General features: G+C 64.7%; 1 protein-coding gene across 2 annotated transcripts; it reads right to left on the bottom strand.

Moving 5' to 3' along the window:
* Positions 1-302: 302 nt before the first annotated feature.
* Positions 303-10,672, bottom strand: GNAI2 (G protein subunit alpha i2). Of its 2 annotated transcripts, XM_035312309.1 has the most exons (9): positions 10,631-10,669; positions 5,376-5,418; positions 4,664-4,805; positions 4,173-4,333; positions 2,162-2,290; positions 1,323-1,452; positions 972-1,125; positions 453-653; positions 303-349 (listed from the first exon to the last, which is right to left on the bottom strand). In XM_035312309.1, the coding sequence occupies exons 2-8, from the start codon at positions 5,378-5,380 to the stop codon at positions 463-465; spliced, it is 912 nt and encodes a 303-aa protein (XP_035168200.1). In that variant the 5' UTR covers positions 5,381-5,418; positions 10,631-10,669; the 3' UTR covers positions 303-349; positions 453-462. The 2 variants fall into 2 exon arrangements, with proteins under 2 accessions (XP_035168200.1, XP_035168201.1); XM_035312310.1 differs by lacking the exons at positions 303-349; positions 453-653 and adding an exon at positions 795-896 and having other exon boundaries at positions 952-1,125; positions 10,631-10,672.
* Positions 10,673-11,565: the final 893 nt, after the last annotated feature.

Genomic DNA, 11,565 nt, shown 5'->3' with positions numbered 1-11,565 from the left:
CCCCCCCCAGCACGACTTTTTGCATGTAAACGGTGCAGAAGTGATTTCCTGGAACCCAATAAAAAAGGGGCTGGGGTGAAGGCGACGGGTTAGAAACCACGAGGGAAAAGCCCCAGCCCCCGGCCCCACTGGCAGGGAGGGGGCACGGGGGTAGGACAGAGGGAGCGGCGGCTGCGGGGGACGGTGGGGACGGCCCCAGGCTGGGTGCCACGGGCAGCGCGCTCCCACCCCACCGCCACAGTCGTCACCAAAACGTCTCTTTAGGGGGTCGGGGCCGGGGGGGGGGATGAAACCAAAGAGGAGAAGCAGAAGTCGCTGGGCAGCGTGCTCCTTCCTTCGTCGGCACGGCCTAAAGGAGAGAGAGAGAGACCCGTGAGCAGGACTGGGACTGGGGGGGACACACAGGACACAGGGCTGAGGGCAATGCTCCTCCTGTCCTTGCCGGCACCCACCTGGCCACCCTCAGAAGAGCCCGCAGTCCTTCAGGTTGTTTTTGATGATGACGTCAGTGACGGCATCAAAGACAAACTGCACGTTTTTGGTGTCGGTGGCGCAGGTGAAGTGCGTGTAGATCTCCTTGGTGTCCTTCCGCTTGTTCAGGTCCTCGAACTTGCTCTGGATGTATCCGGCTGCCTCGTCATACTTGTTGGCACCTGGAGAGGGGAAGGCAAGGCTGGGGATGCCCCACGGCACCACACAGCAGCAGCAGCGCCACCCCAGGCTAACCCCAAACCCACCCACCCCCACCACACCCCACACTGCAAGGGGCCACTGCGTTGTTCCCCAGGGCCCGTGGCATGATGGCCGCATCAGGACCCCCCCCACACACTGCGGGGACACTCCTCCAGCCCTAAGGATTCACTGCACAGAGCCCCAAAGGCTTCTTGGGCAGGGACCTCCACTGCCCAGCCCACCGCCAGCCTCCCCTGGCAGAGGAAGCCCCAGCGCAGCCGCTGCTGCCTGCTCCGTACCGCTGTACTCGGGGAAGCAGATGGTCAGGGGGCTGTGCACGATCTTCTCCTCGAAGAGGTCCTTCTTGTTGAGGAAGAGGATGATGGACGTGTCCGTGAACCACTTGTTGTTGCAGATGCTGTCAAACAGCTTCATGCTCTCATGCATCCGGTTCTGGCAGGGGACAACACCATGTGAGGCAGGGGCACGCACCGCACCGCCAGCCTTCCATTTGGCCACCAGGCTGGGCTGGGACACTTGTGGCCACCAGAGCAGAGCACGGGGTCGAGCACTGCACAGGGGGGGACTCCTGGAGAGGGCACCCCAAACCTGGACCATCCCGAACCTGGACCTCCGCCCCCCTCACTTACCATCTCCTCGTCTTCTGCCAGCACCAGGTCATAGGCGCTGAGGGCCACGCAGAAGATGATGGCCGTCACCCCCTCGAAGCAGTGGATCCACTTCTTGCGCTCCGAGCGCTGGCCGCCCACGTCGAACATCCTGCGGAGCAGGGGCAGCGTGGGCAGGCAGCACTCCCGGGCCCCGCCAGCACCCCCAGCCCTGCCTCAGTTTCCCCAGCAGACCCCGGAGGTGTCCATCAAAGCACTGCCCCTATTTCCCAGCCAGCGCCGCTCCCCCTGGCAAACAGGGGCAGGATCAGGCCCCGGCTGTGTTCCCACCTCCAGCAGACGACCTTGCAGACCCGCTCCGGAGTGGGCGCTGCTGGGTTTGGGCTAGAGCTGGGGACATACCTCTGGGATGACGGACGGGACAAAGTGCACCATGCATCTCTCCCACTCTGGGCACCAGAGGATGCCCTGGCTCCACGGAGCAGAGCCTGGCGGCAGCGCTGCATCCTCCACAGACAGATTTTTCTGACTGCTCGGCTGCTGGAGGGGCTCCATCCCCGCTGTGCCTCCCCCCCCCCTCCGCCCAGGGGCCCTAGACCCATTCTGCCTGTCTCTGCTGGCTCCTCCAAGCCCTGGAGCGGTGTGGAACAGCCACTGCGCAGCCTTGGTTGAGGCAGGCGTTTCGGCAGATGTGCTCCCATCCCAATCCCAGAGCAACCCCAACATCACCACCAGCAGAAGCTCAGCACCAGTCCTGAACACCAGCAAGGCTGGGGCACGCTGGCCCCAGCACCCAAACAGGATTCAGCCCTCGGAGGCCAGGGGAGGAGGACTTGTGTCTGAGGAAGGGCTGGGCGTACTTGAAATGGAGGTCCTTGAAGGTGAAGTGGGTCTCCACGATGCCGGTGGTCTTCACCCTGGTCCGCAGCACATCCTGCTGGGTGGGGATGTAGTCGGCCCGGGCTATCCTCTCCAGGTCATTCAGGTAGCTGGGGAGGGAGCAGAAGGGCGCTGTGTAAGCCGGGTGGCGGGGCAGGGGACATCCCGCATGCTGGCGGACATCCCGGGGGTGGCACCAGGCACCCCCACGGCGCCTGCACCAACCGGGCTGGGCAACGCTGAGCCCCCCGGCACAGAGACACCCCCCACCCATACTCCAGAGACCCCCTGCAGGCTGGGAACGCGGGGACAGGGCCGTGCAGCCCTCCGGGGAGCCGCCAGCCCCATCTGATGACGCAGCAGTGGGGACACGGGGAGACGAGGCCGCGGCACCGGGGCCCGCGCAGCCTTAACGCTTCCCCGGCTCACGGCGGGGGGGGGAACGGAAAGAGGAAAGTATTCATCGCCACGGCAACGGGCCACAGAGCCAGCGGAAACAATTTCTGGCGCTGTGCCATTTATAGTCAAAAAAAAAAAAAAAAACACACACAAAAAAAAAAAAAAAACACAAAGGGCCTCATCCCCGGAGGAAACGGGCACAGGCCTCGGCTCCCGGCAGGGACGTTCCCGCTCCCCGCCGGAGCGGCCGGCAGCTTTAATCGCTCCGGCTCAAGTTAATTGGGTTACGATAAGCAGGCTTCCCCTCGGCAAATTCGGCCCCCCGTAATCTGGGGAGAGCCGCACCGAGCTCACAGGCACCACGGCCGCGGTGGGCGCGGGGCCGTCCTCACGTGCCGCGGGGCCGCCGGGGTGGGTGCGGGCAGCGCGGCGCGGGCACAGCCAGAGCCAGGCCGCACCTCCCCGGCGCGCTCGAAAACAGCCGGAAACGCACCCGGCCTCCGGCTGACACAAAAACAGGAAACGAGCGCCGGGGAGGCAGGGCCGCGGCCGTGGCTGTGGCGGTGCTCGGACCCGACGCCCAGCCTGCCGCCACCTCCGCGCCCCGCGGCTGCGGTGTCCCCGGCCCCGTGGCGTCCCCAGCCCCGCGGCACCGCACGGCGCAGCACCCGCCGGCATCGCCCCCGGCCCGCTGGGTGAAGGCCAGGGCGGCAGCTCACTAGGGTGAGCGAGGGAAACCTCTTAATTAACAGCAGCCCGACACTGGTTAACACACTGGATGCGGCACGAACGCTGTTAGGACGATCTCGTTCGGAAGACGCGTGTGCCTGAATCGCAGGCCTGAGCGTCCCTGGAGCTGCAGGGACGTGGCGAGGCTCTGGGCTCCCTCTGCCAGAGGGACCGAACGCGGCGGGTGCCTGCGACGGAGCACGGGGCCGCCACCGCACCTCCTCCAGCAGCGGCAGTCGGCTCTCAGGCATCATTTCTGCCGGTGATCCCAGCGCAGAAGAGCAATCATGCTTTAGGCGGCTTAACTTATTTATTAAATCTCTTTAGGGATAAATTGAACCAGATGCAGTCAATTTACCTATCTAAGCACGAGTTTGCCAGCTAATATGCTAGCACAATGCCAATTTTTCCCACATGAACTCATTTGAAAAAAAAAGCAAACAACCAACCAAAGAAGCTGTCTCGTGCAGCCCACTCGGAACAAACATCCCCACGTTTCTTTGGGGTTTCTCCCTGCGTGGAGGAACCCCTCGTCGCCGGGTGGCAGAGCCATCGCACTGGGCTGTCCCCTTCCCATTTAAGCAACCATAGCAAGGGGGAAGACAAAAACAAAACAACAGAAAACCTCTACCCGGAAAGAAATTCAGCACTAACCATCTTCTTGCAAGGTGAACCGGCACTGGAAGCAGCACCCGCGCAAAGAAAACCTGTGCCCAGCATGGAGGGGGATGAGGGAAAGGAGGGTCCCAGCTGGGGAGCGGGGACACTGCAGGGACCTGGCGTGAGTACATGACGGGGGGGCACAGCCCCAGCCCTGCTCCTAAACCCCACTGAAAGGGGAAGAGAAGGAAGAAGGGTACTCACTAGGCAGCAGAGTCGTTCAGCTGGTATTCGCGGGAGCGGTTAAAGCAGGCCTGGACCCCGTGGTCAGCCCACAGCCTCCGGATCACGTTGGCAAGGTCCTCAGGCATGATGCCCTGCTCTTCCGCAGCACAGGAGAGTGCGAAGAGCTGGCGAGCGTCATCCTGTGGGAGAACAGGGCCGGGTGTCAGCTCCACCACCCTCTGCAAGCCCTGGGGACACCACCCCACGCCAAGGCTACCCGTCACAGACACCCGCAGGAAAATAACAAAACCTCAGGACTGGCAAAAATCACCTCTCCCAACCCAGGAAGCCCGTGGCTTTCCCCCTTTCCTCCCACTGTTCACACTTCGGGTCCCCCCCACCCTATCCTCAGGGCCAGGAGGTCACAGCCCATGGGACAGCAGAGCTTGGGCAGGGCCACCCTGAGCCCAGGTCCAGTGCTGGCAGCTTCTGCTCCCCAGATGGGCTGGGGCACACATGGGGGCACGCACCGCTCTGGAGGAATCCCCGAAGTCAATCTGCAGGTTCCCCATGGCCTTGATGATGGCCATGATGGACTGGATTGTGTTGCTGTAGACCACGGCTTTGTACTGCCGGCACTCCTCCTCCGAGTAGCCATCTTCGTGGATGATCCTGGGGGCAGGGAACAGGGTCAGGCTCTGCCCTGAGCATGCTGCCAGCAGCCGGGGACTTCCCACAGCCTCTTCAAGCCTGGGAAGCTGCTCCAGCTCCGGCATCACCTCAGACAGACACCGAGGACACGCTCAGCACCACAGCAGCCAGCACCACTGTGGGGGCTGGCACCACCAGCTCGGAGCCTGGGGACAGGACACAGGGCAGCACGGTGCTGTGGGAGGGGGTAGCGCTGCCCCCAGCCTCCCCACCTGCGCTAGGCAGGAGGATGAGCCCGGCGGCACCCAAGGTGCCCCACCAGGGACCAGGGACGGGGACGTTCCCAGCTGCCCCGCTCCTCCCCGCCAGGTATTGGCTTTCACGGTGACGCTCCGCGGCCGGCACAGCCACAGGCACCCGATCTCACCGCCTCCTCTAACTGCACGCCGATGAAATATTCAGAGGACGGCTCGCTGGGTAACTCCCCCCGCTGGCACTAGCCTGGTGGCAGGGGTGCCGGGGACATTTGGGACAGCAGTAACCAGCCCCTGGGGTGCTGGGAGGGACAGGGCAGGCCTGCGGACTACTCACTTCATCTGTTTGACGATGGTGCTCTTCCCAGACTCGCCGGCACCTGCAGAGGAAGGGGACACACAAATGGACGAGCTGTGAGCTGCAGCCTGAAGCCAGGGATCCCCCTGCCACCGCAGAGACCCCACCACACACTGGGACCCCCCACAACAACAGCAGGAGAGCAGGGCCGGGGGGACAGAACCCAGCACAGAGCCATTCTGTGACACCCAGGGTCATCTGCACAGCTGGGGAAAACCCAGGCAGGTTTGGCTTTGGCCGGTGATGTGTCACCCTCGGTGGCAGCTCTGCCACCACCCCGAGAAGAGGGGACGTGCAGCTCCCGCCGGGCTGTCCCTCCCCGGGCCGGGAGGGCGGAAGGAGTGAAGTCATCCTGGCTGCAGAAAGGGGAAGCTGAAAGGGGAAGCTCGAAGGGACGCTGCCCATCCCTCGTCGCTTCTCTGGGCTGGGACAACCACCCAGAGCAATCCCCCAGCGCGGGGGCTTCGAGCGGCACCACTGGGGGATGCCGACGGCAGAGCTGGGTGGGATGCAAGCCCCGGGGTCCTCCGGTGCAAGGTCCCAGCAGCACGGCAGTCCCCCCTCCCTGGGGATCCCCCAGCCTGGGCCATGCTTCAGGCCTGGCCCCCCACCACATGGGCCGCTCGCACCCTGGGCACTGCTGGAAGGTCCCGGTGGCTGCAGAGCCGCCCTTAAAGAGGGCCCCAAGCAGCCAACGGCAGGGTTGCTCCGCCGCTGGCCACAGAGGGGGAAGAGAGATTACAGAGGAGCTCAAAAAATGGAGATTATGCTAAAATTAACCTGAAAAAGCACAGCTCGTGGTTGCGGCTGAGACGTAGCAGCAGGGAGAAAGGCGACGGCTGCTCGCGGGGCACGGGCAGACGTCACCTTCTGCACGGGTGACAGCCCTGTGCCCTCGTGGAGAGCGGCGTGGCCCCACACAGCCCAGGTACGACGAGGCCACACAGGGGTTATACGCTTGCCACAGCACCGGGAGCCCGCTGCCTGCTTCAGCTGCTCTGCTCTTGCGAAAACGCAGCAGCGCCACGCTTGTGGCTGCGAGCACAGCAGGGCAGGAGCCCAGCGCCCTTCCGTAGTCACCGCTGTCCCCTCCTGCCCTGGACAGCCAACGTCACGCCGTGCCCGTCCGCCTACCACCAGGACCACGCACCCCGATCCCCCCGCAACGCTCACTCACAACAAAAAGCACGACGCTTTTCTTGCCGCCTACCCCAGGTGTCCCCTATCGCATCTCCCACGCCACCGCCGCTCTCTCCCATCCAAGTCCCTGAAGCCACCGTCCTTAACCCTAATGGCTGTCCCCAAAGCCGAGTGCCAGCAGCGAGGGTCACACCCCGGTACCTGCCAGGCAGAGCATCCCTCTGTCTCCAGCCCGCGCCGCAGGGCCACAAGGCAGCAGCACCCCGCACCCAAGGCAGGACCCAGCACGCATCTGCAGCATCTTTCTTTGGTTACGGGGCTCCGCGGATGACACGTGTTTCTCATTTGGCCCAAAATACACAATTTGGCTGGAACCTCGCAGGCTTGACCCGACGGAAATAAAACTGTACTCGGTTTGGAGAGGCGGATCGGGTTTCTTTCTTTCTTTCCACCCAGAGCTTCCCCCGTCTCTGAAGGCTGTCTCCTTTGGAAAAGGATCCCCGCAGCCAGCCATGCCACGCGGAAAATCGCTGCTCAGAGGAGCTGGCTGCAGGGCCACGGCGCAGGGCAGGTCCCCACGCAGGGACAGCGCCCGGCCCCAGGGGACCCCAGGCCTCGCAAGCGCCCCACGCACGGAGAAGGGTCCTGGGACCCTGGCACGCCAGTGCCAGCCCCATGCGGGGACACCGTGACAGCAGGAGCTGGCCTAGGGCATCAAGCATCAACCCCACGGACCCCGAGCATCCCCGAAGCCCACTGTTGCAGCCCGCAGAGGTGTCCGTGTCCCGAGGGCCCCACAGCTGCTCCCCAGACGTGACCCTTGCCTGCAGCAGGGCCCGCGGCAGGAGGAGCGCAGGGAGGGACGGAGCCCGGCCGCGAGCGCACGCGTGTGGAGCCGGTTTTCAAACCGAGCGTTGAGTCACGTTAGCTGCGGGGAAGGCATTTTTTCCTTTCGTAATCCGTATTTAGCAGGAGCACTTTAGTGCCTCATTAACTCTGACAGCCTGATCCCAGCCCGAGCAGCGCCTCCAGAGGTGGGGGTGCCAACGCTGGGCAGGATGGGGCCCCCGTGCCCCACGGCACCTAGAGCTGGACACGGGCAGAGCCCTCGGGCACGTGCGGCAGCACCCAGCAGGACACCGGGACCACCGCAATGAGTCTCCCCCTCCAATTTCCCTTCCAAATCACCTCCTTTCCCTAATGGACCAGTAATTGCCTTGGGAGCTGCACTCGGTGTGACAGCGCTGGGACAGGGACACCGGGCAGTAGCCACACGACGCTGGGCGGGTACGGGGAGCCAAACCGCCCCCTCGCAACCCCACACGGATGGCACGAGGGCTCGGGGCACCCCTGGAAGCTGCTGCCGAGCAGCCCAGCCTTGGGGTCCGGATCACGGCCGCTGGGACACAATCGCGCTTGTTCCCAGACCATCCTACAAAAATAGGAGGAGAGCGCGCACTCCTGGGCTGCTTTTCCCTGTTGAAAATAATCTTTTAAAATTTTAAAAGCAAGCAAGCAGATGGCCAGCTCCAAAACACAGCCTCCCAGCCGAGGAGAAACTTGTTTGGCTGCGGATCCAGCTTCCTTTCGGAGAGCCCCGGAGCCCACTCCTGGGGACCCCGGCATCACCGGGAGCAGGGCTGGAAAACATCCCCAGCCCTGGGCAGCCACCAGGACGCACCCCTCGGGCAGGAGAGGGACAGGGGCAGGGCCTGGTCCCTCGGACCGGCCACTGAATGGGGTTTTCAAAGCTCTGCATTAAAAGCATAGTCACCATGGATGGGAGAAAAAGACTAAAAAAAAAAAGATTCCCCTCGACATTTTCCTTGCTATCTAAAATAGATGGAAAATTGCTTTAAAAATAATTGCATGTAAAAAAAAAAAGAAAAAGCCACAGCAACGCCGAGTGTTTTTCCAAGCGGCCATCTGACTGCTGCGCAGAGCTGGCCACCCTCCAGGAGGGCCCTGCCAGCCCCAGGGGAGCCCGGTGGGTGCTGCCCCCGGGGGTCCTCACGTGCCCCCCACTCAGGTGCTGCGGGGGGAGAGGGGACAGCACCGTGCCGGGGCTGCCTGCACAGAGCTCGGAGCAGAGGGTGGAGGGGACAGCACCCCCTGTGCCCCCATCACACCCCAGCGTGCCCCCCCCAGCCCATCTCAGGGGGCCAAGCACCGGAGCGTGACTTTGAAGGAGCTGAATTGGGGCTCAGAAGGGGTGCAGGGAGACTCGGGGGCACCTGGGACACGCAGCACGGGCTGGACCGCAGCTGCATCCAGCCACGCCATCCACTTCCAGGCAGCCGATGGAGACACGACTCAGCCTGTGGCTTTCTGGCAAAAAGTGCTGAAAGCACACCAAAAAAAACCCCTCTGCGGGAAGGATGTTCGGAGCAAGCAGGGGAGGAGTGTCTGCGCCAGGAATGGCTTTTCTGAACACCCCCCTGCCACCGACAAGGGACACTGACGTTTACATGCCGGACAGAACTATTCCTGTGCCTTTTTTTCCAGGAACTAAGAAACTTTCCTCGCTTTCTGCCTCCGAAATCCCAGAGCAGCAACTCTCTCCCACCATCCCCCCGGCACCTTCACACCCTTGCCCCGAGGGCTGCGGTGGCACCGGGTCCTCTGTGCCCCTGCAGGGACGTGGGGCAGCGAGCTGTCCCGGACAGGGTCAGGGCCACCGGTGCCCACCCCTGGGTGCTGCACGGGGAGGTTTCTGTAACCTGCAGCAGGTTCGCACGCCTGTGTCACCAACACATCTGCAGACGTGGGCAAGCACCCGGCCCGGGGGCGCACCCAGCACCCACGGGGGCACCGCTCGGACCCACTGGGCGCTGCCCCCAGGTCGCGGAGCGGTGCGGGTTGGAGGAGGGGGCACTGCCCCGGGGTGCTCGCAGCCCCACGGGGCCCTGCTGCTTCCCCCTGCCTGCACACACCGCGACGAGCGGCGCAGGGTGGGGAGGAAGGAAAAGCAGCGAGGCAGGAGCAGGCGCTGCAGGGCCGGCTGCCTGCAGGCACGCGAGCCAGAGGCAGCCCCGTGAGCGCCGGGGAAACGCCGCCGCCGAAAGTCGCAGCTGGTCCCTCCCTTCCTCTATTTTCATGCAAGCAGAAGAAGTAGCTGAGCCCGGGTGCCGCAGCCACCTCCCCAGCGAGGCCCGGCCGAGGAGCGAACCCAGGGCCTGGCACCGCCGTCACCCAGCCCGGAACAGAGCCACCGTCACCGCGAGGGACGGCATCACCTCGGCAGCACCCCGAAGCCACACGCAGCGCCCCGTCAGCTCGCCGCAGGCCTCCGAGTGCGAGCCGGCACCAGGGAGCACCCAGCTCCCAGCGGGGAGGGCTCAGGGAAGGGCTTTGGTTTGCCAGCGGCGCCTGCGGGGCCTTCCCGCGAAACCCGAGGCAGGGATAACCTCCGTGCTACAGCCCGAGAGCTGGCAGCCACGAAATCCCTTTTCCTTCCTAATCCTAAGCAGGCAGAAAATGGTTTAAGGGACTGCTCGCTCAGGGTACCGCTTGTCCACCGCCGGCAGCAGGAGCACCAAGACCACGCGCCAAAACCCACCAAACCCCGAACCAAACCCCGCTGAGTTTGAGGGGGGGATCGAGGGGGGGCTCTCCCTCTTAACTGGATTCCTCCTGCTGTCTGCAAGCCCTGCCCTCAGTGCCAGGCCCCGAGGCGCACCCGGGTCTGCTTCACCCAACTAACACAAAAATAGGCGGAAAACGAAAAAGCCGTCAGGGAGGAAGGGGCCGGCGGCTCCGCACGCCCAAGCGCCGCTTTTGGCAGCGGCGAGGATTCGGCAGCACCGAGGGTTTCACTTCTGCCTCGCGCCGGGCAGAACGAGCCAGGAACATCTCCTCGCGCCGGGGGGAGGCAGAGGCCGGGGGGAGGCAGCGCGAAGCCCGCCCGCGGAGGAGGACGCGGCGGTTGAGGAGCTGCCAGGCGGCAACTGAGGGGCTTTGATTTGCGGGCGCAGCGCCGGGAGCCCCGCCAGCAGGCACAGAAGCCGCGGTGTCTGCCGGCGGCGGCAGGCAGCTCCCGTCACGCTGCCCACCCCGGGGGGGGCTCTCAGCTCCTCCCGCGCAGCACCCGGGACCCCGCAGCAGCAGGTGCCACCCCGGCGGGGCTCCGGGGCGTTTTCCGGGCGCGTGGTTCAGAAATGGTCAGTAACAGCGGAGGGCATCGGCAGTGTTTGTACAGCTGCTAGGCGGAAAATAATAATAATAATAATAATAAAAGAGTGGTTTCGCTCTATTTTGGATTTGGAAACCCACTGAGATCAGAAAACCGGACCGGCCCCGTAACTGCCCTCCTCCTCAGCTCCGCTTCGGGGCCAGCGCAGTGCCCGGCCCCGGGGAGCGCTGTGGGCGCCCAGGGCTGCCCGAGCACCGCCGCTGTCCCCTGGGAGGAGATAACGGGGGGGGTCACGACGGGCACGGCCGCGACGCGACCGAGGCACCACGTGTCCGCCCTGCAGCACCCGCCGGGTTTCGCTCCGCCAGCGCCTTCCCCTCCCCGGAAACGAGCGGGGCTGGGGCTGCCCGTGCCTCCTGCCGGGTCGCACCGCGCGGGGCAGCCCCCAGCCCCGAGCACCCCCAGGTCCCGGAGCCGTCCCCGGGCAGCAGCGAGCCGGGAGCCGTGGCTCCGAGGGCAGGGGTGCGCGGGGCCAAGCAGCGCGGCGATGAGGTGCCGGGCGTGCGGCGGTACCTCCGGACATCTCGGGGCAGGCGGCGGCTGCACAAATAAGCGGCTGCCTGATTTCACCATGACTTCCTGCTGCTCTCGGCTTCCTCTCTCCAAGAGGGCGACGAGAAGACGGCGGCTGCTGGCGAGAGGCAGCCCAGGGGGGGGGTTTCTCCTCCAGACCCGACCCGAGCCCGGGGATGGGGGGGTCCCGGGGGAGCCAAGGCGGGTGGCAGCCCCGAAAGAGAGCGAACAACGTGCGGGCGATGCGGGAAGAGGGCCCCACGCAGCATCCCCGGCACACCGGTCCCGTTAGGGGAGCGGCACCGCGGGGATGCCCCGGGGGAC

Source organism: Oxyura jamaicensis (assembly GCF_011077185.1).
Source record: "Oxyura jamaicensis isolate SHBP4307 breed ruddy duck chromosome 12 unlocalized genomic scaffold, BPBGC_Ojam_1.0 oxy12_random_OJ169, whole genome shotgun sequence".
Taxonomy (NCBI): Eukaryota; Metazoa; Chordata; class Aves; order Anseriformes; family Anatidae; genus Oxyura; species Oxyura jamaicensis.
This window is presented reverse-complemented; position numbering and strand designations above follow the sequence as displayed.

Excerpts from the sequence above, each read along its gene's own strand:
- GNAI2 (XM_035312309.1), bottom strand. Across the intron at positions 4,334-4,663 it reads TCGGGGATTCCTCCAGAGCG|GATGACGCTCGCCAGCTCTT; the intron begins GTGCGTGCCCCC and ends GTTCTCCCACAG. Across the intron at positions 1,453-2,161 it reads TTCAAGGACCTCCATTTCAA|GATGTTCGACGTGGGCGGCC; the intron begins GTACGCCCAGCC and ends CCTGCTCCGCAG.